The 25,272-nt window shown below is 42.8% G+C and overlaps 1 protein-coding gene across 7 annotated transcripts in view; it reads right to left on the reverse strand.

The window, feature by feature from the left end:
* Positions 1 to 25,272, reverse strand: part of NME9 (NME/NM23 family member 9) — a 466,976-nt gene that overhangs the window by 245,572 nt on the left and 196,132 nt on the right. For all 7 annotated transcript variants that reach the window (XM_069225744.1, XM_069225746.1, XM_069225745.1 and 4 more), the window contains 2 exons: positions 16,650 to 16,794; positions 15,843 to 15,950 (listed from right to left, as the gene is read on the reverse strand). In XM_069225744.1, coding sequence (XP_069081845.1) covers positions 15,843 to 15,950; positions 16,650 to 16,794 — 253 coding nt within the window. The remainder of the gene's footprint in view (positions 1 to 15,842; positions 15,951 to 16,649; positions 16,795 to 25,272) is intronic.

Consider the following 25,272-nt stretch of genomic DNA (forward strand, 5'->3'; position numbering starts at 1 on the left):
TGCCGAACAGGGCCCCATGAAGCTTTTCACTGTCATTCGGAGCCGGCTCCTGTGTTGCGGCCCCCATTCCCGCTGGGCCGGCGGCGCTAACTTGGCTAGCGCCCGCCGGCCCAGTGGGAATGTCGGAATGCGGGAAGCGGTATTTTGGCCGCATGGCGGGCAAATGCCGGTTCCCGCCGCCCGCCAGAGTCAGAATGACCACCATAGTGTTTTCTTTATGAGAAGCGGAAAAAGCAACAATAAGTTGCTTAGTCTTTCTGAAAGTTTTTGTTCTATCAATGTGGAGCATACGGGCCAACCCGCCACACTCATAATGTGGCGGTCTTCACTGCCAGCCTGTTGGTGATGGGACCGCAACATTTACCCTGGCAGTCAAAAGACCGCAAGGCTCAAAATGATCACCAATGTCTTGTTAATTAGCTTTCACAGGGTCAATGTATTTTGAATGAGAATAGCAGACTAATCTTTTCCATTTTGATGCATAGCAAGCTCTAGTGGTAGGTCTATGGGTTCTTTAAAAATGTTCATACATTCTGGTGGCAAAATAAGGTAACCAAACTCTATGACCTCAGGAGCCAAATCGCTAAGTTAAGAGTCTTTGGATCTGGGTGCCTGATTTCTCCATAGTGCTGACTGGGAAGGTTTGGCCTGTTGGGGTGTGAGGACTTACCAAGAGGTCTAGTAGTGCTGTGAACCAGGGTTAACAAGCCCAGGTGGGAGCTACTATGATCAATGTGAGAGATTTATGTCTTCCAAATCAGAAATGGAAGGAGAGGAGGAAAAGCATAGGCAAATATCCCTGACCAACTGGATATCGGTTGTGGGAATCTGACAGTGGCGGTCGGAAAGCCTCTGGTTCTTGAGGAGTGTTTTTTTTAATGCTCAACCCAAGGTTGAGGGGCAGTGGAGTGGGTACAGTTCTCACCGTGCGAGTCTCCAGTGTGACCTCAGTGATTTAGAATTTGAATTCTGGGTCTGATTAAGAAACTGGCCTCCACAGAGAACAACTCTTCTTCTACTAGTGAAGCTTAAGGATGTTGTTCCTTACTAATGTCTTGATGCCCGAAGAGGTCGGGAGTGTTGTCGGTGGTCTTCTGCTGCATCTCCAGCTGGTGTGCCCAACGGTCTAGAAGAGTCTTCTTCGAGTGGGAGGAGCAACAGGCCTCCCAATCCGCATCCCTGTGGTCCCATGACAAACACAGATTTCAGACCTGATGGGAGTCAGTCTCTGGCTATTTGGTGTGACAACGTGGACAGAAACGGAAAGGCATCTGTTCCATGACCAGGGGGCCATTCTATGAAGATCCTGCTGGATACTGAGTGCAAAGACCCAATAGGGCAAGGCCCTGTGGGGGCAGCGATAGAAGCACGTTGACTCAACAAGGCTTTATATCTCAATATGCAGATGGGAGAAACATGATCGAAAACAATACCAATAAGGGTAGATTAGGAACCGACGAGAGATCTGACGACGTCTCGACCCGGAGCACAAGCACACATGTACACACCAGACAGACAAAACAATCTAACAATATAGTTTATGCCCATGTGCAGTATCACCCAGAAGGAGAACTCATTTTACCTCACTCTACCTTGTGACCCGAAAGACTCTTTGAAGAAAAACAACCTGCACACATCGGAACTCAACACTAGATGACGTGTATTTACAGCTACAAATGCCTCAAACGACTTTACGGAGGAGCTTAATGGATAGTGAAATAAAGGTGGTGCATAAATTAATAATATAAGTCATAATTGGTGATCAATAAATTAAAAATGTAAGTTATAAGTAACGTTAGTGTAGAGTGGAGTGGTGTAGAGTAGAGTGGCATACAGTGGAATTGCATAGAGGGTACTGTTGTAGAGTAAAGTGACGGACAGTGGAGTGGCATAGACTGGAGTGGCATATAGTGGAGTATTGTTGAGTGCAACAGCATATAGTGGAGTGGAGTAGAGTGTAGTTGTGTACAGTGGAATAGCATTCAATGGTCTGGGGTATAGTGGAATGCCATACAGTGGAGTGGCGCAGATCAGATTTGCGTACAATGAAATAGCGTACAGCGGAGTGGTGTAGAATGGAGTGACAAAGTGGAGTGGAGTAGACTGAAGTAGGGATAGTGGACTGGCATACAGTGGAATAGCACAGAATGGAGTGGCGTAGAGTGGAGTGGAATATACTGGAATAGCATAGAGTGGTGGAGATTCAGTGGAATGATGTGAGAGTGATAAAGTGAAGAGTGGAGTAGAGTTCAGTCAAGGGTCAGTGCGGTGGCATACGGTGTATTGGCCTAGACTGCAGTGGCGCATAGTGGAGTGGGTATAGCGTACACCGAAGTGCCATAGAGTAGAGTAGCATACATTGAAGTGGCATACAATGGAATAGCTTATAGTGGCACACTGTGGAGTACCATACAGTGGAATAGTGTAAAGTGGAATATCACGCATTGAAGTTGTGAACAGTATAGTTGCATACAGACGAATAGCGTAGAGTGGAGTGGTGTACAGTGGAATATAGTAGACTGGAGTGGTGAAGTGCGGAGTTTCGTAGAGTGGAGTGGCACAGAGTAGAACAGCATATAGTGAGGTAGCGTAGAGCAGAGTGGCATAGAGTAGAGTGGTGTAGAGTGGAGTAGCATACAAAGGAATGGCATATAGTGGAATAGGATCAAACTGAGTGGCGCAGAGTGGGTGGCATACAGTGCTATAGCATAGAGTTGATTGTTGCACAGCGTAAAGTGGAGTGACATATACTGGAGTAGAGTATAGTAGAGTGGCATATAGTGGAACCGCGTAGAATGGAGTGTCATAAAGTGGAGTGGCATACAGTGGAATAGCACAGAGTGGTGTGGCGTACAGTGGAATGGCATAGAGTGGAATAGTATAAAGTCAAGTGTCAGTGCTGTAGCGTATAGTGTAATGGCCTAAACTGGAGTGGTTTTCAGTGGAGTAGGGTAAAGTGGAATAGCAAAGAGTGGAGTAGCGTACACTTGAGTGGCGTACAGCGGAACAGCACAGAGTGCAGTGACGTAAAGTGGACTGGCCTACAGTGGAATAGTGTATAGTGGAGTGGAGTAAAGTGGAACAGCACAGCATGGAGTAGTGTAGAGTGGTGTGCTGTGGAGTAGCATACACTGGAGTGGCTTACAGTGTGGGGTATAGTGGAATCGGATAGGGTGGAATGGCGTAGAGTGAATTTGCATACAATGGAACAACGTAGAGTAGATTTCCATACAGTGTACTAGTGCACAGTGGAGTGGCATACAGTGGAACAACAGAGTGGATTGGCGTACAGCGGAGTAGCATACAGTGGAGTGGCATACAGTGGAGTGGCACACAGTGGAGTTGGGTAGAGTGGAATAGCATAGAGTGGAATGGCATAAAGTGAAGTCGTATACAGTGACATAGTGTAGTATGGACTGGCGTATAGTGGAGTAACGTAGAGTGTATTGGCATGGAGTGGTGTATGATGGAATATTGTGGAGGGCATACAGTGGAGTGGTGTGAAATGGCATAGAGTGGAGTGGTGCAGAATGGAATAGCATATAGTGGAGTGGCGTACAGTGGAATGGCGAAAAATGCAATAGCGTAGAGTTCAGGGCATATGGTGAAGTGGCATATAGTGGAATAGCATAGAATAGAGAGGTGTACAATGGAGTGACGTGGAGTAGAATAGCGTAGACTGGAGAAATGTACAGAGTAGTGGCATGGGGTGAAGTGGCATACAGTGGAATAGCATAGAATACAGTAGGGTACAATGGAGTTGCATAGAGTAGAATAGCGTGGAGTAGTGTACAATGTCCAGGCGCAAACATTTGTAGACTAGAGTGGGGCACAGTGTAGTGGCATAGAGTGGTGTACAGCTGTAGATAAAATTTGTTGGGAATGTAGAATATGGTGTGCAGATTAATGCAAAACACAATAAAATGTGGTTATCAATTTGCATTGCTCAGAGTTTCTACAGATTTACCAAGCACTGCAGGGCCCAGCATGGTGGTGTTGCTTTGTCAATGTGACTTAAGTATTGCATTGCCCATTCGAGACTATGCATGACACAAGTGTAATGCAATGCAATAATACATCTAGCCCTTAGTTATATTTTGTGCCACAGTATACCGCAGCACATGTGGGTGACATGGCAGTATATAATTAGCTAATGGCTGCTTTTGCATAATTAAAAGGTAGGCATATTTTTTATTTAAGTAACAAAAAAGGATGATGGACGGAGTGCTGAAGCTTTACAAACACTCACCCTCAGTCACAGATCTGGGTTTAAACCTTTTGCTCACCATGCCACCCCAGTTTGGACCCAGCCATATGCAAATCATTCTTGACCCTGTTCCCCATGGGAACAGTCCATCGAGATTTTTTTTTTATTTGATACACTTTACCTGTGTTCTGGGTTAGGTCCTTAACCCCTTCACTCGCAGGCCTTTCCACCTCAGGTGCTAGGCCATTTTTGGGGTATTTGGGGCAGTTCGCGCTTGGGCACTCATAACGTTTTGTCCACATAAGCTACCCACACCAAATTTGCATCTTTGTTTCCCAACATCCTAGGGATTCTAGAGGTACACAGTGTTTGTGGGCTCCCCTGGAGGAGACCAAAAAATTAGGCAAAATACAGAAAAAATGTTGTTTAAAAAAAACAGAAAAATGGCAAAAAAAGGCTGTGAAGAAAGCTTGTGTTTTTTTTCCCTGAAAATGGCATCAACAAAGGGTTTGTGGTGCTAAAATCACCATCTTCCCAGCTTTCAAGACCAGCCAGACTTGAATCAGAAAACCACATTTTTCAACACAATTTTGGCATTTTACTGGGACATCCCCCATTTTGCAATTATTTGTGCTTTTTGCCTCCTTACAGTTGGTGACAGAAATGGGTGTGAAACCAATGCTGGATACTGGGCAGCTAAACATTTCCGAAAAGTGGACACAATTCTGAATTCAGCAAGGGGTCATTTGTGTAGATCATACAAGGTCTTCCAACAGAAAATACCAGCTGAAATAAAACAAATATTGAAATTGAGGTGAAAAAGCAGACATTTTTCTCCACGTTTTACAACTTTTTCCTGCGATGGCAGATTTTAAAAGCGATATAATGTTATGTATGCTGGACTCTTCTGGTTGCGGGGATATATAGGGTTTTTAGGTTCATCAAGAACCCTAGGTACCCAGAGCCAATAAATGAGCTGCACCTTGCAATGAGTTTTCATTGTATACCGGGTATACAGAAATTCATTCGGTGAAATATAAAGAGTGAAAAATAGGTATCAAGGAAACCTTTGTATTTCCAAAATGGGCACAAGGTAAGGTGTTGATAAGCAGGGGTTATTTGCACATCTCTGAATTCTTGGGTCCCCATACTAGCATGTGAATTACAGGGCATTTCTCAAATAGATGTCTTTTTTTACACACTGTCTTTCATTTGGAAGGAAAAAATGTAGAGAAAGACAAGGGGCAATAACACTTGTTCTGCTATTCTGTGCTACCCCAAGCCTCCTGATAAAAATGGTACCTCACGTGCATGGGTAGGCCTAGTGCCCATGACAGGAAACGCCCCAAAACGCAACATAGACACATCACATTTTTACATTGACAACTGACGTGTTTTTTTGGAAAGTGCCTAGCTGTGGATTTTGGTCTGTAGCTCAGCCGGCACCTAGGAAAACCTACCAAACCTGTGAATGTTTGAAAACTGGACACCTAGGGAAATCCAGGATGGGGTGACTTGTGGGGCTCTCACCAGGCTGTGTTACCCAGAATGCTTTGCAAACCTCACAATTTGACAAAAAACACTTTTCCCTCACATTTTGGTGATAGAAAGTTCTAGAATCTGAGAGGAGCCACAAATGTCCTTCCACCCAGCATTCCCCCAAGTCTCCTAACAAAAATGGTACCTCACTTGTGTGGGTAGGCCTAGTGCCTGTGACAGAAAACACCCCACAATGCAACATGGACACAGTACATTTTTAAATTGACAACTGAAGTGTTTTTTGGAAAGTGCCTAGCTGTGGGTTTTGGTCTGTAGCTCAGCCAGCACCTAGGAAAACGTACTAAACCTGTGCATTTTTTAAAACTAGACACCTATGGTAACTCAGGATGGGGTGACTTTGCAGTGAATCCTAGTTTGTTTTAATGGAATAACAGGAGTTAGCTTAGCCTTTAGCACGCAGACTCGTGCCCCCCTCACCTAGTGACTTAACCTACTTAGCTTGCTCTGTATCGGACCATTTATTTAATTAATTCTTCTAAGATGGCTGCCTTGTTTAAAGTTAGGCTCTTTTTGTTTAAAGTTATGTTATCAGTGTCACCTCGCTAAGGCGTCAAATCAAGCGACAAAGACAAACAAACAGTAGGTGCCGACAGTAGACATAACCATCCTAAGCATGTGGCGTTATCTATTGTTTCTGAACAACCTACGCCAAGGGTCCAAGTAGATTTGTATAAATACATCACACTTGAGACAGATAATCAGAGGGATTCCGACCAGATACCATTGCTGCTATTGATGCTGCACGTCGCCTTGACGCTGACCTGGACTTCATGTCCCTACGTATGGTAACGAGGGTTGGGGGCTCCTTTCAGGGACATGGCATTGGCAGATTTGGTTTAACATACCAAGCTCTCCTTTAGGTAGACTGTTAGGCCTATCGCAATAGGGTATTAGGACATATTACACACTTCATGTCTTTTTGTATCATTGCGGGGGGTCTTTATAATAATGACTCTTGTTTTTACCATTCTGTTCCTTGCACTGTTCATTATCTTAATCATTGCAGCCCCTGCAACTTATCGCAGATTGCAGTTGTGTTAAATAAAAACGATTGAAACTTTACTGCATCCTTGTTATTGCCTGTGTTTGATTGAGACACGATGTATCTGTGAGAAAGGGGTAATCTCCTTTCAACCACGACACTCCCTGAGATGTCATTCTCTTGAGTCCATGCGTAAAGGCTGCCACAAATCACCGTTAACTGTTTGGGTTTTGGTGAGGTGCTGCTAGTAAGCTGGAAGGGTTGGGACTACAGTTGCAAAATGTTGTAGGACAGGCACAGTGACCTACAAACATAAGTACTGTCATCCTTAAATCAGCAGTCTTGCCTAGAACAAGAGTCCAACTACGACAACTTGAGGCGCTCTCACCAGGTCTGTTACCCAGCAGCCATCTAGGGGAAACCTACCAAACCCAAACATTTCTGAAAACTAGACACCTGAGGGAGTCCAGGGAGGTGTGACATGCGTGGATCCTCCAGTGTTTTCTTACCCAGAATCCTCAGCAAACCTCAAATTTAGCTACAAAAATATTTTTTTTCCCACATTTCTGGGTGGGATCACCACACCGGGACAAATTTCCTACTACTCAACGTTCCTCTCAGTCTCTCTGTAAAAATGATACCCCACTTGTGTAGGTGGACCAAGTGCCTGTGACAGAGAAATGCCAAAAACATATCGAAAATGAGGGGGAAAGAAAGCGGGTCCAAAAGGGCACTTTGAAAAAAAAATAACGTTTTTAGGCTGACATGTGGGTCACAATTTTTATTGGTATAGATGCGACAATGATGGGTGGTAGGAGTTTTGTGGATTCCTGCGGATTCCAGGAGGTTCCATCACAAAAATGTGGGAAAAATGTGTGATTTCAAGCAAAGTTGAAGGTTTGCAGGGCATTGTGGGTAAGGCAATGGTGAGTTGTCCATGTGAAGCACACCACCCTGGACTCACCCAGATGTTTCGTTTTTAGATGTGTCTAGGTCTCGTAGATTTTTCTACATGGCAGCATCCCAAAGTCCAAAAAGTGCAACCCTCACCATTCCAAGTGGATGATTTTGAGAGTTAGACAAGCTTTCATGGCCCAAATGTAAAACCAAAACCCAAAATAATCAAATGTGCTCTTGCCTGCCATGGGATAAGATGTTTTAGTGTGCAGGGGGAGAGCTGAAAGACTGTTACCCCCTTTAGTTGCGGTGGGGGCATAACCATGGCCATACTGGTTGGTAGTCACCACCCCACTATTTTTTTTATTTTTTTTAATTCCCTGGCATCTAGTAGGCTTCCTGTCCCCCGGGGAGTGGATTGGGGTAATTGCCCCATCTCTACCCACCGGTGGGCAGAACAACTTTGTCCCCAATTTATTTGGGGTATGGCCATACCTTCACCCTTTAAAAAAAAAAAAAATCTTTCCTGGTCTCTGGTGGGCTTTCTGTCCCCCTTGGGGGGTGATGGGCCTTACAAAAATAGGCGGCCAACAGTAATGTGCCCCCATGGAGAGCGACCCTTGACCAAGAGGCTGCCCCCACAAACAAAACACACATACACAAACACCAATCCCTGGTGCTTAGTGGTTTCTGCCCCCCTTGGGGACAGATTGGCCTAATTAAAATAGGCCGATCTGCCCCCAAGGTGGGCAGAAATGGCCTAAAATTCAATTGCCCCCCAGGGGAGTCACCCTTGCCTAAGGGGTCACTCCCTGTTTGTAAATAAAATAAAAAATAAAAATCCCTGGTGCTTAGTAGTTCTGCCCGCCCTGGGGGTAGACCCACCTAATTAAAATAGGCTGATCTGCCCGAAGGGGGGCAGAAATGGCCTAAAAAAAAATTGCCCCCCCACAGGAGCGACCCTTGCTTAAGGGGTCGCTCTCCTTGCGTGAAAATGTAAAAAAATAAATCCCTGGTGTCTAGTGGTTTCTGCCCCCCTCAGGGCAGACCGGCCTAAAAAAAAAAAAACGCCTGCTCTGCTCCCGGGGGGAGGGAAGGGGGGCAGAAAAGGCCTAATAATTAAATGCCCCCTTTGGGAGTGGCCCATGCCAAAGGGGCAGCTCCCCTTATACCTAAAAAAAAATCTCTGGTGTCTAGTGGGCATTTCTGCAGGCCGATCGCTTCAGAAATGCTCACAGAGGCGTGAAAGGAAATAAAAGGCCTTTCCTTTCATGCCTCTGCTCGCCCCCACATCCCGGTCGGAAGAGAAATGCTTTGCTTTGGGGAGGCGGTGGGGGTGTGAGTGGGAGGCTCACAAGGGATTGCTAGCACTCCCCCTGTGGGCCCAGTGCAGGACGAGTTGGTCTCATCCTCAGCATATAGCAATCGTGGCTGAGGACAAGACCAGCTCGCCCCTGGCACCCTGGGGGTTAATTATAGACAAGTAGCAGGTTTTCATACTATTCCATACCTACTACCACTTTATTAAAGTGTTAATATGTAGGGAAAATAATTTGTATTTTTCTATACATTTTAAAAAAAGGACACACCTTTTTTAAAGTAATGTATCTTTTTTTAAATTGTTTTGAAGTTGTGCACTACTTTTGGTATTCCAACTGTATTCCATACTCTTTTTTAAAATAAAGAATTAAATATGAAAAAAATAAAAAATACGCTGTAGCACACTACATTTGCGAAAAATAGTGTATTCCGGAGGGAGGGGTTTAAAAATGTTTTACAATTTTTTTACACTTTTTTTTCTTTTAATACCACAGTATCTACTTAAAAGGACACAGTATTATCGAACCTAATCACAGCAGCAACAGATATCGCTAGCTGAAAATACAGTACAGTACTCACCCTACTTACCTGTATTACCCAAAAGGGTCATCCACACACATACTCCTGACGAATTTCATTCAAGTCTGTGCTGCCATTTTTACGCTACACATGAGTACAAAGTCAATGGAAAATGCATGGGTGCCAGAAAAGCATTTTGGAGCCCCCCCTTTTCTGTTTGCACTCCAAACGTCTGCAAAACTTTGTGTACTCCACCAATGTAAAAAAAGGAATAGGTCTGTTTTGTGGAGATTCGTTACAGAGGGTTAAAATAGTCAATGGTGAAAAATCCAAAGAATTCCTATCTCTGCTGATCCTAATTATGAGTACTGAGTGGCTATATATATATATATATATATATATATATATATACATATTTATGTGTATATATACATATGTATTTAGTGAAATTAGAAAGAAAATATGTAACCTGACAGACTTCTATTGCAAACTGTCCCTTTAAGAATACCAGGCGGTTTTTCTACCCATAATGAAATATAGTGTCCGCTAGTTATTTTTTCTCACTCCTGTGAGAAGGGTCTTAAAGCATATGAGAGGTTTATACCTTAGTATTTTCATCACAATTTAGTCTCCTTAGACATGATTTGATTTTCACTCAATGTTTTCAACACCCTTCTGTCAAGCGGGATAATTATTTACCACGTTTGGAAATGTTTTCTTCTCAAAATGCCTTCTCCCTTTGAGAAGTGTTTCTCCTATGGTAGAAAGAAAGGCTTGCCTGGTATGCCTTCCTCCACCTCATGCAGTTAAAGACTGCAGTATCTTCTAGAAAATGCCCAAAAGAGCTTTTTGGGACAGAGAAGGCATCAGACTTTGAGGGATGCTTCAGGACATGAAGGCTGAGAAAAGTGTAAGAAGAGATAATGGTTGGATGAGACAACTTCTGAGGCCTCTCTTGCTATAAAGGTACAGTCTGGTGAGGTTTGCACAAGAGGGAGATCTTCAGAGAAAAAAATAAGTCGAACATGTTCATCATCAGTGTCATCAGTCTAGACGTCAGCCGAAGTTGACAAAGTCCATCGCCATGGAAATGAAGAGCCTCAGCCCCTACATGCTTCCCACTAGGGTGGGTTCTGCACTTTCCTACAACAGGCAAAGAGAAATGGTCAATGCAAAGCCTCACTGTTGATCCCTTTCACTGTTGGGATCTCAGCAGCGACGTGTCACTGATGCCATCAAGATACCACCATTCGATGTCTGCAAAACCTTCTGCCCCAACACAGCATCACTGATCAAATTTGAAACCTTCTTCATTGATGTCAAGGAAACTACGTTCAGTGGACTCCACAGTGGGTTTGACTAATTCAAGAGCAGAAAAAGCACACTCTTCATCATGGTCCCCTTCTCCAGAGTCTCTTTCATTATCTCCAATTCACTTTTCACAAGGTACTCCTATGCCAGGCTTGTCACCATCTCCAACTTCGCCCTTGATTAAGAAATCAAGTATTGAGGTGCGCAGCATCCAAGACTCTTCAATCTATGAGGTCTTCTTTAACATCAGACCCTCATCCACTCATATTCAAGCCAATAGACATATCACTCCCTGGGAGGATCCAGTCCAGGAACATCTTCATATTCTACAGTTATCTTCTCTGAGTATGGGTTCCGCCTAGAACTCTTGCATCTCACAGAAGACGTACACTCAAAAATGAGAGAGCCAATGTTTTCCCATCAATACAGACATTTTATTTCTCAGACTGCTTATACATTCCCTTGTGGATGATATTAACACCTTTCATGATGTTTTGGCTAGAGGAGCATCAAATCTGAAAATTACTGTGGTGGCTTTAAAACCAACCGTCTCAGTTATTCTTGAAATGCTACAGTGAAAAGTCTCTCCAAACCCCCACTCAAAAATGTGTTATATGTGTAGCACTTGAGAGAGCTGGTATAGTTCAAGAACAATTCCGGGCACCTGCAACGGATAAGTGAACTACACCAAGGTCATTAAATAATGTAAAGTTTCATGTCAAGAACTGGAATTTAAAAAAAATTACCCTCAGCCAGACTCAGTCACTTCAGTTAGAAAGCGACATGCATCAGATCTGGAAACCACAGTGACTCCAGAACAGGAAAGTAAAATAAATGGGACTTAGTGGACAAAAAGGTATGTCCATATTAAAAATGCAAATGCCACTGCACATTCATGTCCATAACACAGAGAAATTGTGGACTGTAACAGGTTTTGTGCTGATGGTTTGCTCAAACACCAGCAATCAGATTACTCAGAACAGTGAAATGAGAGTTCACTGATATCCAAGTTGTCTCAGGATGTAGACGATTCAGCAGATTTAGGCTCCACCTCTTATTGCCCTGGTGTGGCTATTGACAAGGGCAGAAATAACAAAATTAAAAGTGGCAGGCAAGACCTAAGATGACTGTTCCAGGTTGTCAAACCCCAGAAGTGGAAGCCATTCAGTGGGGAGTCAGTGAAAAACCCTCTCAACTCCAATGGGGGGAGCAGTGTCTCTTCACCTGGAACAGTGGTCTACCATTAAAAAGAACAAGTGGGAGCTAAATATTGTATTTCATGGATACTTTCTTCATTTCAAAATGATCTTTCCATCTGTACTGAGAAAACCAATGTCAAAGCACCAACTTGAGATGCTAAGAAAATAAACTTCTATCCTCAATCCATAGAAATGGTTTGAAGCAACCAAAATGTTCAAGCAATCAATTCATGATATTTAAAATAAAAAACATCTGAAGAGAAGGCTTCAAACCAATTTTAGATGTAAGTCTATAAAACAAATATATTAGAGAAAATTACTGCATGTGGGCATTACCAGAAATCATCCCTCATTTAAAACTGAACAACTAGATGTGTTCCACAGACCTTCATGATGCATACTTCCACATTTCAATACAACCACACCACAGGAGGTTTCTGAGGTTTGTAGTATGGCACCAGTGTTACCAATACAAGGTCCTCCATTTTGGCCTACAGACGACACCACAAATGTTTTCAAAATGTATTTCGATAGCAGAAGCTCAATTAAGAAAACAGGAGATATACATTTATCCTTATTTGGATGACTGACTTCTGAAGCCAAGCACCCAACAAAAGGTGAAACGAGGTCTCAAATGAGCTTGCAGACTGTTAAATATCTTAAGTCTCCAAACAAGTTATCGTAAGTCACATACAACCCCAATTCAAAGTCTGACCCATCGAGGTGTGAATGTGGATACAGTAGAAGTGAAACTGCATCCTTCTGAGGAGAGAGCATTATCAATTTGTAACAAATGCAACACTGAAAAAACACTCAAATTAACTGCAAAAGAGATTACATCTCTACTAGATTGTATGGTGTCTAATATCTGCAATTTTCTGAATGCAAGATTACGCATGAGACTGCTCCAAAGGTGGCTGGAGGATCAATGGTGTCAGAAAGACAAAAACTAGGAAAAAGATCTGCCACTATTACCTACAGCAACACAATCACTGAGCTTATTGTGTGTCAGAAATTATCTAATGCAGAGAAACATGAACAAACAATTGTCACAGTTGTATTTCCTGTAGGTTGGCGCCTCTATCTGCATCACCTTCACAAACAAGATTGATGGACAGGAAAGGAACATTTAAATTTACTGGAATTGAGAGTCATTCACCTTAATCTCAAACCATTCTTTACATTTCTAAAAGCTGTACACTAATCAGGATTGAAAGGAACAACATGACCAGCATGTTTTACATCAACAAGCAGGAGGGCCCCATATGGATAATGCTATCAATGGACGCACAAACGATTTGGCACTGGGCATTAACAAGAACACTATATTTGACAGCAATACATTTCCCAGTGAGAATTAACTCTCAAGCAGACTTCCTAAGGAGATACTATGAACAAAGTCATGCATGGGTGCTAAACAAGAAAGTTCTCTACGATAACTTCGAAGAATGGGGTACACCTTTTAGAGGCCTCTTCACAAGGACAAAAACAGCAAATACCAAAACCTTCACATCCAGACAACCAGAACATTGGTTGAAAGGCAATGCCTAAGGTTTCCTGTATGTCTTCCCTCCATGTCCCTTAACTGCATTGGTAATTCATAAATTAACAGCAGTGCATTTCCCTCAGCACCCTTACATACACTGCAGTAATCACTGCAAAGTATCTAAGGGTGCCAAGGGGTATTCACCGCATGAGTTTGGACTGTAAGTACATTTGGTATTTGATACTGCTGCACATACACCTTGGCACCCTTGTTTACTCTGCAGTAATCAGGAGTGTGCACTGTAAGTTCTTTTGGTGTTGGGCAGAGCTATTTCTTAGCGCAAAATGCATTCTTGCATCCATTTTGGACATTAAGGTGAATTCTGTGCTAAGAAAACAGTGTCAAATGCCCACCTCACCCTGGAAATCCACTGAATCTTGCAAAATTGAATGTAACTCCACTAAACTCTGGGGAATCAAATTCTGCCCACCCCTAGAAATTTTAAGGGAAGCAAAAAGTCAGTCTGCTAAGCAATTCTATTCCATGAAGTGTAAAGACTAACATATGATGTGAGAACAATGGACACAATCCAATTACATGTCAAGAAGAGACTATGGGCCTGATTTAGAGGTTGGTGGTATTACAGCCAAGCCACGGCGGGCCCGAAAAGACTGTCACATCGGCAGTCTCCTGCAGATGTTAGTGGTTCGGAAACAAACCGATGTGGCGGCAGCTTCCCATTGCCGGCTGGCTGGACTCTGCTGCCATCAGGCTGGCAGGTTCCACCGACATGATTTAGATTTTTCTGCTGTGCTGGTGGAGTGACGGCAGCGGTTCAGCAACAGAGGGGTGTGTCCCATTAGATATATATGTTGCGGTAGGTGTGTTGCATACAATGTATGCAACCACCTATGCCAACACATATATTCCAACCCTAAGGAAAAAAGAGAGAACATCCTTGCATATATGTTGACGTCCGGTTGCGTTCAAAGGTAAAACGTCACCCCTTTGTGTACGTGTCCCATGCACTGGTCACCTTCGGGTTCCATGAAAACGGGGTTGTGTCCTTTGTGCTCAAGTGTCAGCAACACTGGCAGAGGTCTTCCAGTCATGTCCCTATGTAAAAGGTAAGAGAAAATGGGGGAGTAGGAGGGCTTTCACCCCCTTTCTCAACCAATCCACCAGCCTTGGATTGGAGGTATTCCCACCACAGTCGGCCTGGCGGGAAGGCAGATCAGAATCTGCTTGGCAGGAACAGTGGCTGCAGTCCCTCCCCCACCCACTACTCCGTAGACACGGGATCCCAGGTCTGGCGGAGTTGGCAGGACTATGGTGGTCTTTCATTGACGGTCCTGCCAACATTGAAATAGGGTAAGCAGTTCGCCAAGCTGGCATGTGGGAAATCCAATGAAAAAGAGACAGCAGGATAGTTACCGCCAACATCTAAATCAGGCTTTATATTTCCTTATTTACTTACAGCTTACAGAAAATCTCCCAATCGGACCTCTTTCTTCAAAACTGCTGTAGTCAAAGACTTTGATGGAAGGTCTAAAGAAAGTATTTCTTCCAATTAAAAGACGCTCCCCTCCGTGGGAGTTTACCCTTGTAATACCAAAATTAATGTGTCCTCCTTCTGAACCCAGACATAGAGCTACATTCCAACATCTTTCGTAGAAAGCAGCATTTATAATTGCTATTACTTTAGTTCAAGGAGTTAGCAAGATTCAAGCTTTGTTCTCCAGAGAACGCTATACAATTTTTGATACTAATAGGGAAGTAATGAGGACACATTATAAATTCAAATCAAAAGTAGTTACAGATTTTTACATTAACCAGATCATTACATTATCTGCATTTTTCCTAACCCTGTCACTCCAGCTGAATGATCTTTTCATTCACTACACGTTGAAAGGGCCTCGAAGTTCTAACATAAAACTAAGGACATACGAAAAATCTACTCATTTGTTTCTCAACTATGGCATATCTTGCTAGTCACATAATGCTTGTTTCACCATTCCTGTGGCTGCTGTGCTGCACCATATATAGATATATATATATATATATATATATATATATATATATATATGTATATATATATATATATATATATGTATATATACACACAATGTCAGCTAATGTTTTTTGCTGAACTTTGATGAGAAGACTTTAGCCATATGGGGAACTGCATACTCAGTGGTGAGCAACCCCTCACCTAACGAGAATTGCTTTCAAAGGACACACTAACATCCACATTGCACAAGAGAATATTCTGAAAAAGATAGAGGTACAACAAAGTAATATTAGATGATCTCAAACTGCAAGTAGAACGATAAACAAGATTTATTAATCACAAACACAAACCTAACTGGTGCTTCAGCAATAGCCTGACTGATATCTGCAGGCCCAAGTAGCTCCCTCCAGTGGTCAACAGCTTTCTCTTTCACCAAAGCCAAGGCCAGGACTGGGCCACTGAAAAAAAGAGTTAACATATCAGTCAACTTCTGCTGTTGTACTTGAAGATAGACAACCGTATTTGTGTACAGAAACATTCTGGGTGACAGCTGAGAGACGCATCGCAGATCTATAGCATCATTCTTACCTAGCCCTTGTAGGGGCTCTTTAATTTACATCTACATAAGAGCTATAGTTGGAGCCACAGGGGCCCCATGGAAGGGCAATAACAGAGGCAATGATGACAGAGATGATAAAAAGAATCTACTTGTGGAAAATGTGCACCTTCTGAGTCACACTCATCCCCTGGAAGGCATCATTTCACATTTTTCTGGACTGATTTAACATTACAATTAGAATACATAGAATGTGCTTTGCTGTAGAACCTTTATGCATACATCCCTTAATCTGGGAGAACTGCATTGCCTATCCCACACAAACCTGAAAGACATATGTGACGAGCTAGACTCAGAGGTATGAGGGCTAGAGTGAATCTGGAGGGTTACATGTGAAGTAGAGCAAACAGACATGGAGGAAAGGGGTCAGAACTTTAATAATTATGGGGGCAAATTCTACTCCTTCAACTGAAACTGCTGTAGATACAACCTTTGATGAGGATCACTTATTTTTTAGACAATAATATACAGATATTTTCCACTTCCTGGAGATCCCTGTGGGATGTGGCTGTAGAATTGTGATTAAAAGCTTTTCACTCACCTAGTCATCTGCTGAAGAAGAGCAGGGAAATAATCCTCGTCAATGTGCTCTTTGTAGAACTCCCTGACATGCTGCTCCGTGAGTAAAACTTCTTTCTGCATGGCGATAGAGAAGCCTGCCTCCTGTATACTCTGCAAGACTTCATCTAGACACAAGAAATTGAGGAAGAGAAATAAGCTGTTAACCACTATTGCTATCCTGTAAAAATGAATTGCTAACTAATGCTAACAAACAAAATGTCAAAAACACATGACTGGAAGTAAAATGGCTCACTACTGGAGTCAATGAGCCATAATAATCACACAGATCACCTCTGGGACTTTGAAAGAATGGTGGAAAACCTTTCAGTTCTAGTTCTCCATTTTTAAGACTGCAAAGGTTGTGGGCGACTGCAAATCATTCTCCTCCACGGTGTTGTTCAGTAGACCATGTGTGTTTCATCTTTCAACTCTCCCAAGAAAAATGGCTACAGCCTACTTTGATACTGCCCTCTTGTTCCAAACAATGAACTATAATCAATGCATACTTACGCTCTTCACTGTGTGTCAATCTCACTACATTTTGTTTGTTAAAACTAAAAATAAATTAATGCATGCCAATGGCAGATGTGTGTAGTACAAATACAAAGTAATACTATGTAACATAACGTCCTGATGGGCAAAGATCGAGAAAATATGGCCAGGGGTCACATTCAACTACAATTTCTAAAAAATAAAAAATTGTTATGGAGTTTTAGACTTTGTATGCTTTTTATACTTAGTGGTCCACAGAAGGATGTCCACCACCGGTGGTTTGACAGGACTAATGTATAAGTGACAGACAAGGGAATGAGCCCTACCAGCGTGGTCACTGGGCCTTTTACCACAATTAAAAGTTGACTCAGCAGACATCTTTACAGATGATACCAACTCTATTGTCTTCTTTTTAGGAGGTGCTGGGCTTAAAGGATCAGAAATGTCATCTTCCTGAAGTGACTTTCCTTGGAAAAGTGACCCTTGTCACACACTTCCTAGTCTGTCTGGAGGCAGGAGATAAATCTGAAATGGTCATCGGGCAACAGACATTTCTTTTTCGAAAAGCTGAGTGCTTTCTTAAGAGACAGCAATTTGAAGGCTTGTCATTGAATTTGTCAAAGTTACAGATAGATGAGTAAGTTGATAAAACAACAGCTTTGAGACCAACTGTGTAATGAACTTGAGATTATCCTAGCAGATCCTCCTCCCTCCCTTCAACATCACACCACGCCTTGCCAAACAAAGCCATGATCTTGCCCACCTGCTATGTGCTGTGCTTGTCCCTGGATCCAAGAACCGGGAAACCAAAAAACATTGAACAAAGAAGTCCGGTAGCTGAAAGCACCAAAGAAACAAGGGAGTGCACAGGTGCAACTGGAAAATGGATGAAAACCCCCTGGCTTTTCCCTTAGTGGGATGTCCTGCTGAGGCACATTGAGCATTTGCAGCTGCCAGACCTGCAGTTCAGGCAGCAAGCTTTTACTGCAGAGTTAGAAGTCAGCAGGGGGGCAGCATGTAGGAGAAAGGTCCTTCACCAATAAATTTAGAACATGTAGCTCCCACAATATTCCTGTGAGAGCCACAAAGGAGTTGAGCAATTCACCTTTTCTCTTGTTCTCCTGCTGATGGGCAAGCAAGACAAAATGAGTGTAGGGAGAGGCATCAACAATAAAACATGGGCATTGTTAAGGCTTTGCACAGTAATTGAAAATCCAGCTTTTAGAGCATGCAGGAGCCGGTGTTGAAAGTCATCCTATTAGCATGTTCACCCCAATGTTTCTGACTGATACCGGTGGCAACTGACGGTGACTCTGCCCTGGGGGATGCTAAACAGGCCTAGGGCCAGTGCTCTGAATAAAAGGTATATGGTAAAATGGTACAATTAGAATTGGCAATGACAAACCCCTGTAAATCCCTGGTAGATATTAGGGCAAGGGGCATTCAAACTACCTACAAGCCCCTATCATATAAGAAGGCAGGAAGTTGAAAGGCCCGGTATATTTCCTGCACTGGAGTGTGCACTGCTGTGTTGCTTGCTCCCGTTTTGTAAAGATAATCCTGCCTTGCAGACTCTCTTTAAAAAGTAAAATGTGTGCAAATACAACTTTGGAATTTAAGGTACTTCCAAAGTTATGATCTACCTTATTTTCACATATATCGCCCCAAGGTCTCTCCTAGATGCCCCTGGAGTGGGGTGCCATGTAAATATAAGCAGGGACATTATAAACAATGGTTTATACGCCCTGGTGAGGGAAAACTGTGCTGTTCATGAAAGTACTCAAAAGTATTGTAATGCTAAATCCAACAAATTGCCATTGTTGAATTTATTATAACTAGTATGAAAAATAAGTTATAAGACTTTCTTTTCTGTAAGCCAAATTCCAGCCTGCTAGTGGCCTCTCCTGATTGGTCAGCCCTAACAGCATTAGCCAGGTTGATTTGATGAGGTCATAATTGGCCTGCACCGAGCAGATGTTACCTGATGAGGTAGGTTGGCAGATGCTAAGGCCAGGCCAGTAAGGGGGCTGGGTAAATCAAACTGAGCTTCAAAGGAAGCAGGACAGAAAGGAATGCCAGCCAGGCCACCATCTCACCCTGTATCTCACAGATATATAGAAAGCCCAGGAAAGAATTTGCAGATGTCCAGAGGGGGAGTGTTAATGGAAATGAGCCACACCAGAAGGTTGGTTTAGGCAGGTCATGCTCCTTTGGAGGAAAATCACCCATCTTGGAATTTTAAAGTGCAGTGTGTTATGGGACAAGAAAATGCCACACTTTGGAGGAAGCTGTCATGCTTTTGGTTGCACCCTGTGACTCACATGACCAGGGTGCCCCTCTGCTTGTCCCCCCAAGATGATTGAATAAAAAGTGGCTGATCTGCATTGCAACTCAGATCTGCCGCCTGGAACCACAGGAAGAAGAACGACTGCCCTGCTGGGACCCTGGTCTGCAACCCAGGGGATTGCACACTGAAGTACTGCTCCCGTTCAACACTTAAACAACAGCCCAAAGGACTGTGCCTTGTTTCAAAAAGGACTCAGGAGTAGACTCCCTGAAAGCAACAGGTTATCAGAGCTTGTCTGCACCAACAATCACAAAGGTCTGTAGTGCATCCAGTGGACTTTTAAGGATTTTGCCAGGTACTTTGTGGGAATCTAAGGACCATCTTAGAGCTTCTAGACCCTTGGATGTGTGTTTTGGACACTGAATCCTCAAGAGGAACGTCAGGAAGAAGTTGCAGACGTTTAGAGAAATTTGGAGCAACTTTTGGAAAAAGCTCTATACGTGGACTGAGCTGACGTCATGAGTCAAGCCGACTACCTTCAACCGCGAGCCGGCCATCAGTTCAGGTTTGCCCGCTCAAAGCTCCAGAGCTCCAGAGCTCCAGACTTCTACGATTTGACCAGTACCCCGCCAAAAAGCAGTTACACAACATTGCATTGAAATCAGCTTGCTGAGGAGGACCGCACGACCACGAGAGATAAAAGCTCCAGAAAAGTTTTCAAGTGTGAAGGTAAAATTCTGACTAAAGGCCTCCCACTCAGTGCATCTGAGCAGGGCTCCATCGCGGTCGGCCTCAAACTTTGACTCTGTCCCAGTCAAGCGCGACCAGATGGCCCCGTTTGGAGCTATTGATTTCTAAGCACTAGAAAGCACATTTTTAATTTAATCTTTACAGATTCATAAATCCAGTTCTCTATATTGAATGTTTGTGGTTTTAGTGTCCTTTTAAAGATAAAACCAGTTCCTATATTTATAAATTGGTGCAGGATTTTTATTGTATGTTGTGTCTCATTTATTTACTGTATTGTTGTATTTAAATGCTTTACATATCGGTCTCCTAAGTTAAGCCTGCCTGGTCGTTGCCAAGCTACTAGGAGCTATGCCAGGTGCTGATGTTTGTTTTGAGATCCTGTCTGGACCTAACATTGTCTGAAGGCATTATTGTTAGTGGTAGGTGCGTAATTACCTCTACTAATAACCAGCCTCCAGCCGGTCATAGGATTTTTCATGCCATTGAGCCCTTCCACCATGGGGAGTCAAGGGGTGGGACACATGCCAGGGTTTGGAAACCAGGAATTTGCCTTCTGCCTAGTGGTCAACTGAACCCAGTATACACCAAAGTAGCCAAGGGTGGTAGCAGTGGAGCAGCATATGTGACAAAGCGAGGAGGTAAGTGTCTTATCTTTTAAACCCCTTCTCTCTTTTACTTAGATAAGAGGTTCATATGTAACCAGCCTGGTTTCAAAAGAAGTCACTTAATCAATGACAACGGAAGACTCCATTACTCTCACAGAGCAATAGGCTGAAAATTGCTCAGCAAAACAGTCCTTAAAACATACTGAGAAAAAGGAAACACTCACATTGGGAACACCTATTGGCAAATCCAGTAAGCAGGTTATAACGAGATTCTCTGACTACTATCAGAACTCTTCAAACTATCCAATGAGAAATACATCAGCTTTAATGACTGTGAATGAGAAAAATACCTTTACCAAACTCTATTACCAGGCCATGAATTAAAGCAAACGTGCAAATACATCATACTGGTAAAGACAGCTGATATCTGTCAATTATAGAACTATCCTCTTCATTTAATTTAACTGACAAGGACCCTTTTAATCTGCAGAGTCCTACAAGCTTAAACACCTCTGGAAGCTTTGTCTTAAATGAAGCAGACATCCATCAACTAAATGACCTGTTCACAATCAACCCTTTGCCAACTCATGATGTAGATGATGATATGATTCACATCAATTCTAGTATATACTGCTCACAGAACTTTTCTTTGGCAGCGGTCATCAAAGTGCTAAACTGCCAATCACATAAACTAGATTTACACCTAGATCTAGTACAATCTCTTGTCACTTGCATCTCCCAGCTCGACAGCAAACTCAACAATAAACAACACAAGCTTGATTCAATTTCAGAGGCAACCAAGCTTCAAAACACTTGTGCATGTACTCCAATAGTTGAGAAACTCTGCATTCTGCCAGAAATGTTGAAGCAGCATTTCGACAACTGTAAGCCTCTGAATATTTTGTGTAGCAAATCCACAGCCGATACCTTATAGAAATCAGAAAAGGAGGATATTAACACAGTTTCAGTATAAGCCAGTCTTAAATCTCCAACAACCAGTCAAAATACAGCCAGCAGGCTCACGGCACAAAGTAAGTAAAAGGTCATCCATTCATGAACTGCAGTCAATTGATAGCAAAAATTCAGCAAGAAAGAAAAGAAAAAAATTCAAAGAAAGTGTAAAAGCAATACCATCTTCAGAAAGGGCTTACATTTATGAAAAATTGCTACAAGGAAGGGTAAAACATACCCCATTTTAGTAAACAAGCAATGGGGGAAGGAAAAAGAAACACCTTTAACTGAGCAAAATGCAAACATTCAGCCATGTTTACCAAATCCGAACAACAGATATAGGGGGTCATCGCCAGGGCCGGGGACCACGGAAGCACCGCCAACAGGCTGGCGGTGTTTCCAGGGCCATTCTGACCGTGGAGGTAAAGCCGCGGTCAGAAAAGGGGAACCGGCGGTTTCCCGCTGGTTTTCCCCTGGCCCAGGGAATCAAGCAGCGCCGCCATGGGGATTCCGACCCACTTCCCGCCACCCTGTTTCTGGCGGTTCTTACCGCCAGGAACAGGATGGCGGGAACGGGTGTCGTGGGGCCCCCTAACAGGGCCCCATAAGGATTTTCACTGTCTGCTTTGCAGACAGTGAAAATCGCAACGGGTGCAACTGCACCCGTCGCACCCCTGCAACTCCGCCGGCTCCATTCGGAGCCGGCTTCCTTCTTGCAGGGTCTTTCCCGCTGGGCCGGCGGGCGCCCTTTTGGCGGTCGCCCGCCGGCCCAGCGGGAAAGCCAGAATGGCATCCGCGGTCTCCTGACCGCGGAGCGGCCATTTGGCAGTGACCGCATGGCGGGCGGCGACTGCCGCCCGCCGCGGTCAGAATGACCGCCATAGTCTTGGACAAAGTCCCTCATTACACTAACACACTGACATCAGTTGTCACAGCTGTCACAGACTCTTCCATCGGTAAACACTGTTATGTATCTGAGGGCCAAGAAAGTTATCTTGGCGAGGTTCACAACCAAAGTACAGCAAGAAAGATCTCATGAGAGACCCACTCATGCCCACAAGACAAACCTCAGCAGCCACTATCTCTAGAATTTGTTCTACTAACTTTTCACAAATACACAGGCATCACCAATCCCAAAGACGACAATCAAGATTAATGCAGCATAACAAGTGAACTACTGACCAAGTTCTGAAATACAGCAAGCGAACCATGGGTCAAACACAGACATTTACACTCTTAGCATCACATATATCAACCTACAGTAGATCCAATTCACAGAACAAAACCTTACGGTGAAGTAATACTGGTTGCTATGTTAATTTTCACACCAGAATACAAATCAAGAGGAAAACATGACATATTAAATAAAAGTAACATATTGTCCCTACCAGTGCATATACCATCTCTATGGCATTAACCACATAAGTAATCATAAGAATTTATTTTGTACAATAACTAATTACATTTGGGACTGATGCAACACATGTCATATGGAGTTCTACCAAGATAGCAGAGATGGTGTATAATGCCAAGCCTGAATTTGAGATTTGAAATTAGCGTTAGCAAGAAACAAAGAAAAAAATATCCCAAAATCCTGATCCTTGGATGACATCCTCACTCTCTAAACCACCAGCAACAATCTACCTTTAAAGAAAAGGATGCCTTAGCACTATGAATATTTCTTATCACATAAATGATGTCGTACTAAAGGAAAGATATTGTCCGCCATTGCCTGATCTGTCCCTTAATTAACTAATAACTCAGCAGACTAGAGATGGCTACCCTCAGCCCTGGGCCCCAGCACCAGCTGGCATCACTAACAAACATTCAGAACCCATAACATCAAATCTAACCTTGGCTTCCACAGCACTCACAATAATTGTTGCAGGTCTGTAGAGATTGTTAGTGAACTCAGATAGCCTTGCATTTATAAAACAATGGGACACTGTTTGTCACTAAGAAACCTGGAGCTTATGAACTATTCATTTAAACTTTTATCAAGACTCTACAAAGCATGCTTGAAAGCATCAATCAACAGAACCAGGAGGCTTAGACAAATATATGTCACCTGCCATGAAGGTCAACACAACAAATTAAAGACTGTTTGCAACTCTTTGCAAACTATAATCCTCCACAATTTAAGAACTAACAACACACAACACAGAACTCCCCTGGTAAATGATTATTTAAACATCCACAATAAGGACCAATCAGGAGACAGTCAAAGAGCTATTTGATGATCTAGAAAAACGAATTTTCTATCGGGCCTGAAATAATTCACACAGGGAACTCCAATTTGATTCTAAAAGGTGACAGCAGTCACTCACATCAAAAGACCCAGAACCTTATAAAGATTTGGCTCCAGTTGGTAAAGCAAGACCCACTCAGAAAACTGATAGATAACTCTGTCAAACGTGTTCAGTTAATTCTCCGCACAAGATGTAGAAAATTTTGCTCACCAGGAAAAATTACTCTTAGTTCGCATGGAAGATGGGACGTACTTGGCTACTCCTATATGTCTCGCACTATTTTTACCATATGCACTGATGTTATTTCAATCATAGAATGACTTTATCATCACCATCCCCCAATAATCACTTGGAACTCTCCAATTGCACACATTGAACACCTACTATTAAGAACCTGCTGCTATTAAAGAGAATAATATGAAAGACGTTGAATGTTGAAAATATAATGGCAGAACAGCAAACAGAGTCAGAAACTCAAAGATTTATTTTGAAAGACAACTAGGTCCCACTTATTACAATTATGGCCAGAAGTGATAAAATCTCCGCAGGCCAAAATGTCCTCTGGCAATGTTAAATTAAGCATCACCAACGTTATTCAAGACATCACAAAAGATGGCTTACGCCAGAAGTGAAACAATTAAAATCTGAAATTAGAAAACTAAAGTGTCACTCTAACAAAACAGACAAGAATTCAACCTCCAGACAGCAAACTAACATGCTCCAATCTGAATGCAGAAAGCAATGAGAAGCAGATATATTCTGAAACCCATTGCAGATTTTATTTAAAAATTGCTAATTAAAAGGCTAAAGAAATGTAAAGATCTTTATTAAGAGTATGGATAATTGTCATTATCCGAAATTGGAGTAAGCGCTGATGTCAGTCATTCACTTGAGAAAACAAAGGATTTCACCCCACTTACCACACATGAAACAAGCACCAGTTGCAATAGAGAGCTTATTAGTATTAGTATTCAAAGCACAAAATTTGCCTTAAAGCAGAGTAGACCTTGTGGTGCCCCAGGGACAAAGGAATACCAAGCTCGTTACTAAAAGCCAATTTGTATTACTGGGCATCTTGGATCACTCCTCTTTATAAAGAATCATCCCAAATGTCCTCTGTCGCAGATTCCTGGTGAGGTTCCATTCTATGTTCCCTTTTCAAAACATGCAACCACCCTTGCATGATATCATCTCGTAGCGCTACTGGATGTAGAAAGCATATGCAAGAATCCTACTTAAAGAACTAGAAGTGTGGATCGGGGAAAAATT

The sequence above is a fragment of the Pleurodeles waltl genome, chromosome 3_1, assembly GCF_031143425.1.
Source record: "Pleurodeles waltl isolate 20211129_DDA chromosome 3_1, aPleWal1.hap1.20221129, whole genome shotgun sequence".
Taxonomy (NCBI): Eukaryota; Metazoa; Chordata; class Amphibia; order Caudata; family Salamandridae; genus Pleurodeles; species Pleurodeles waltl.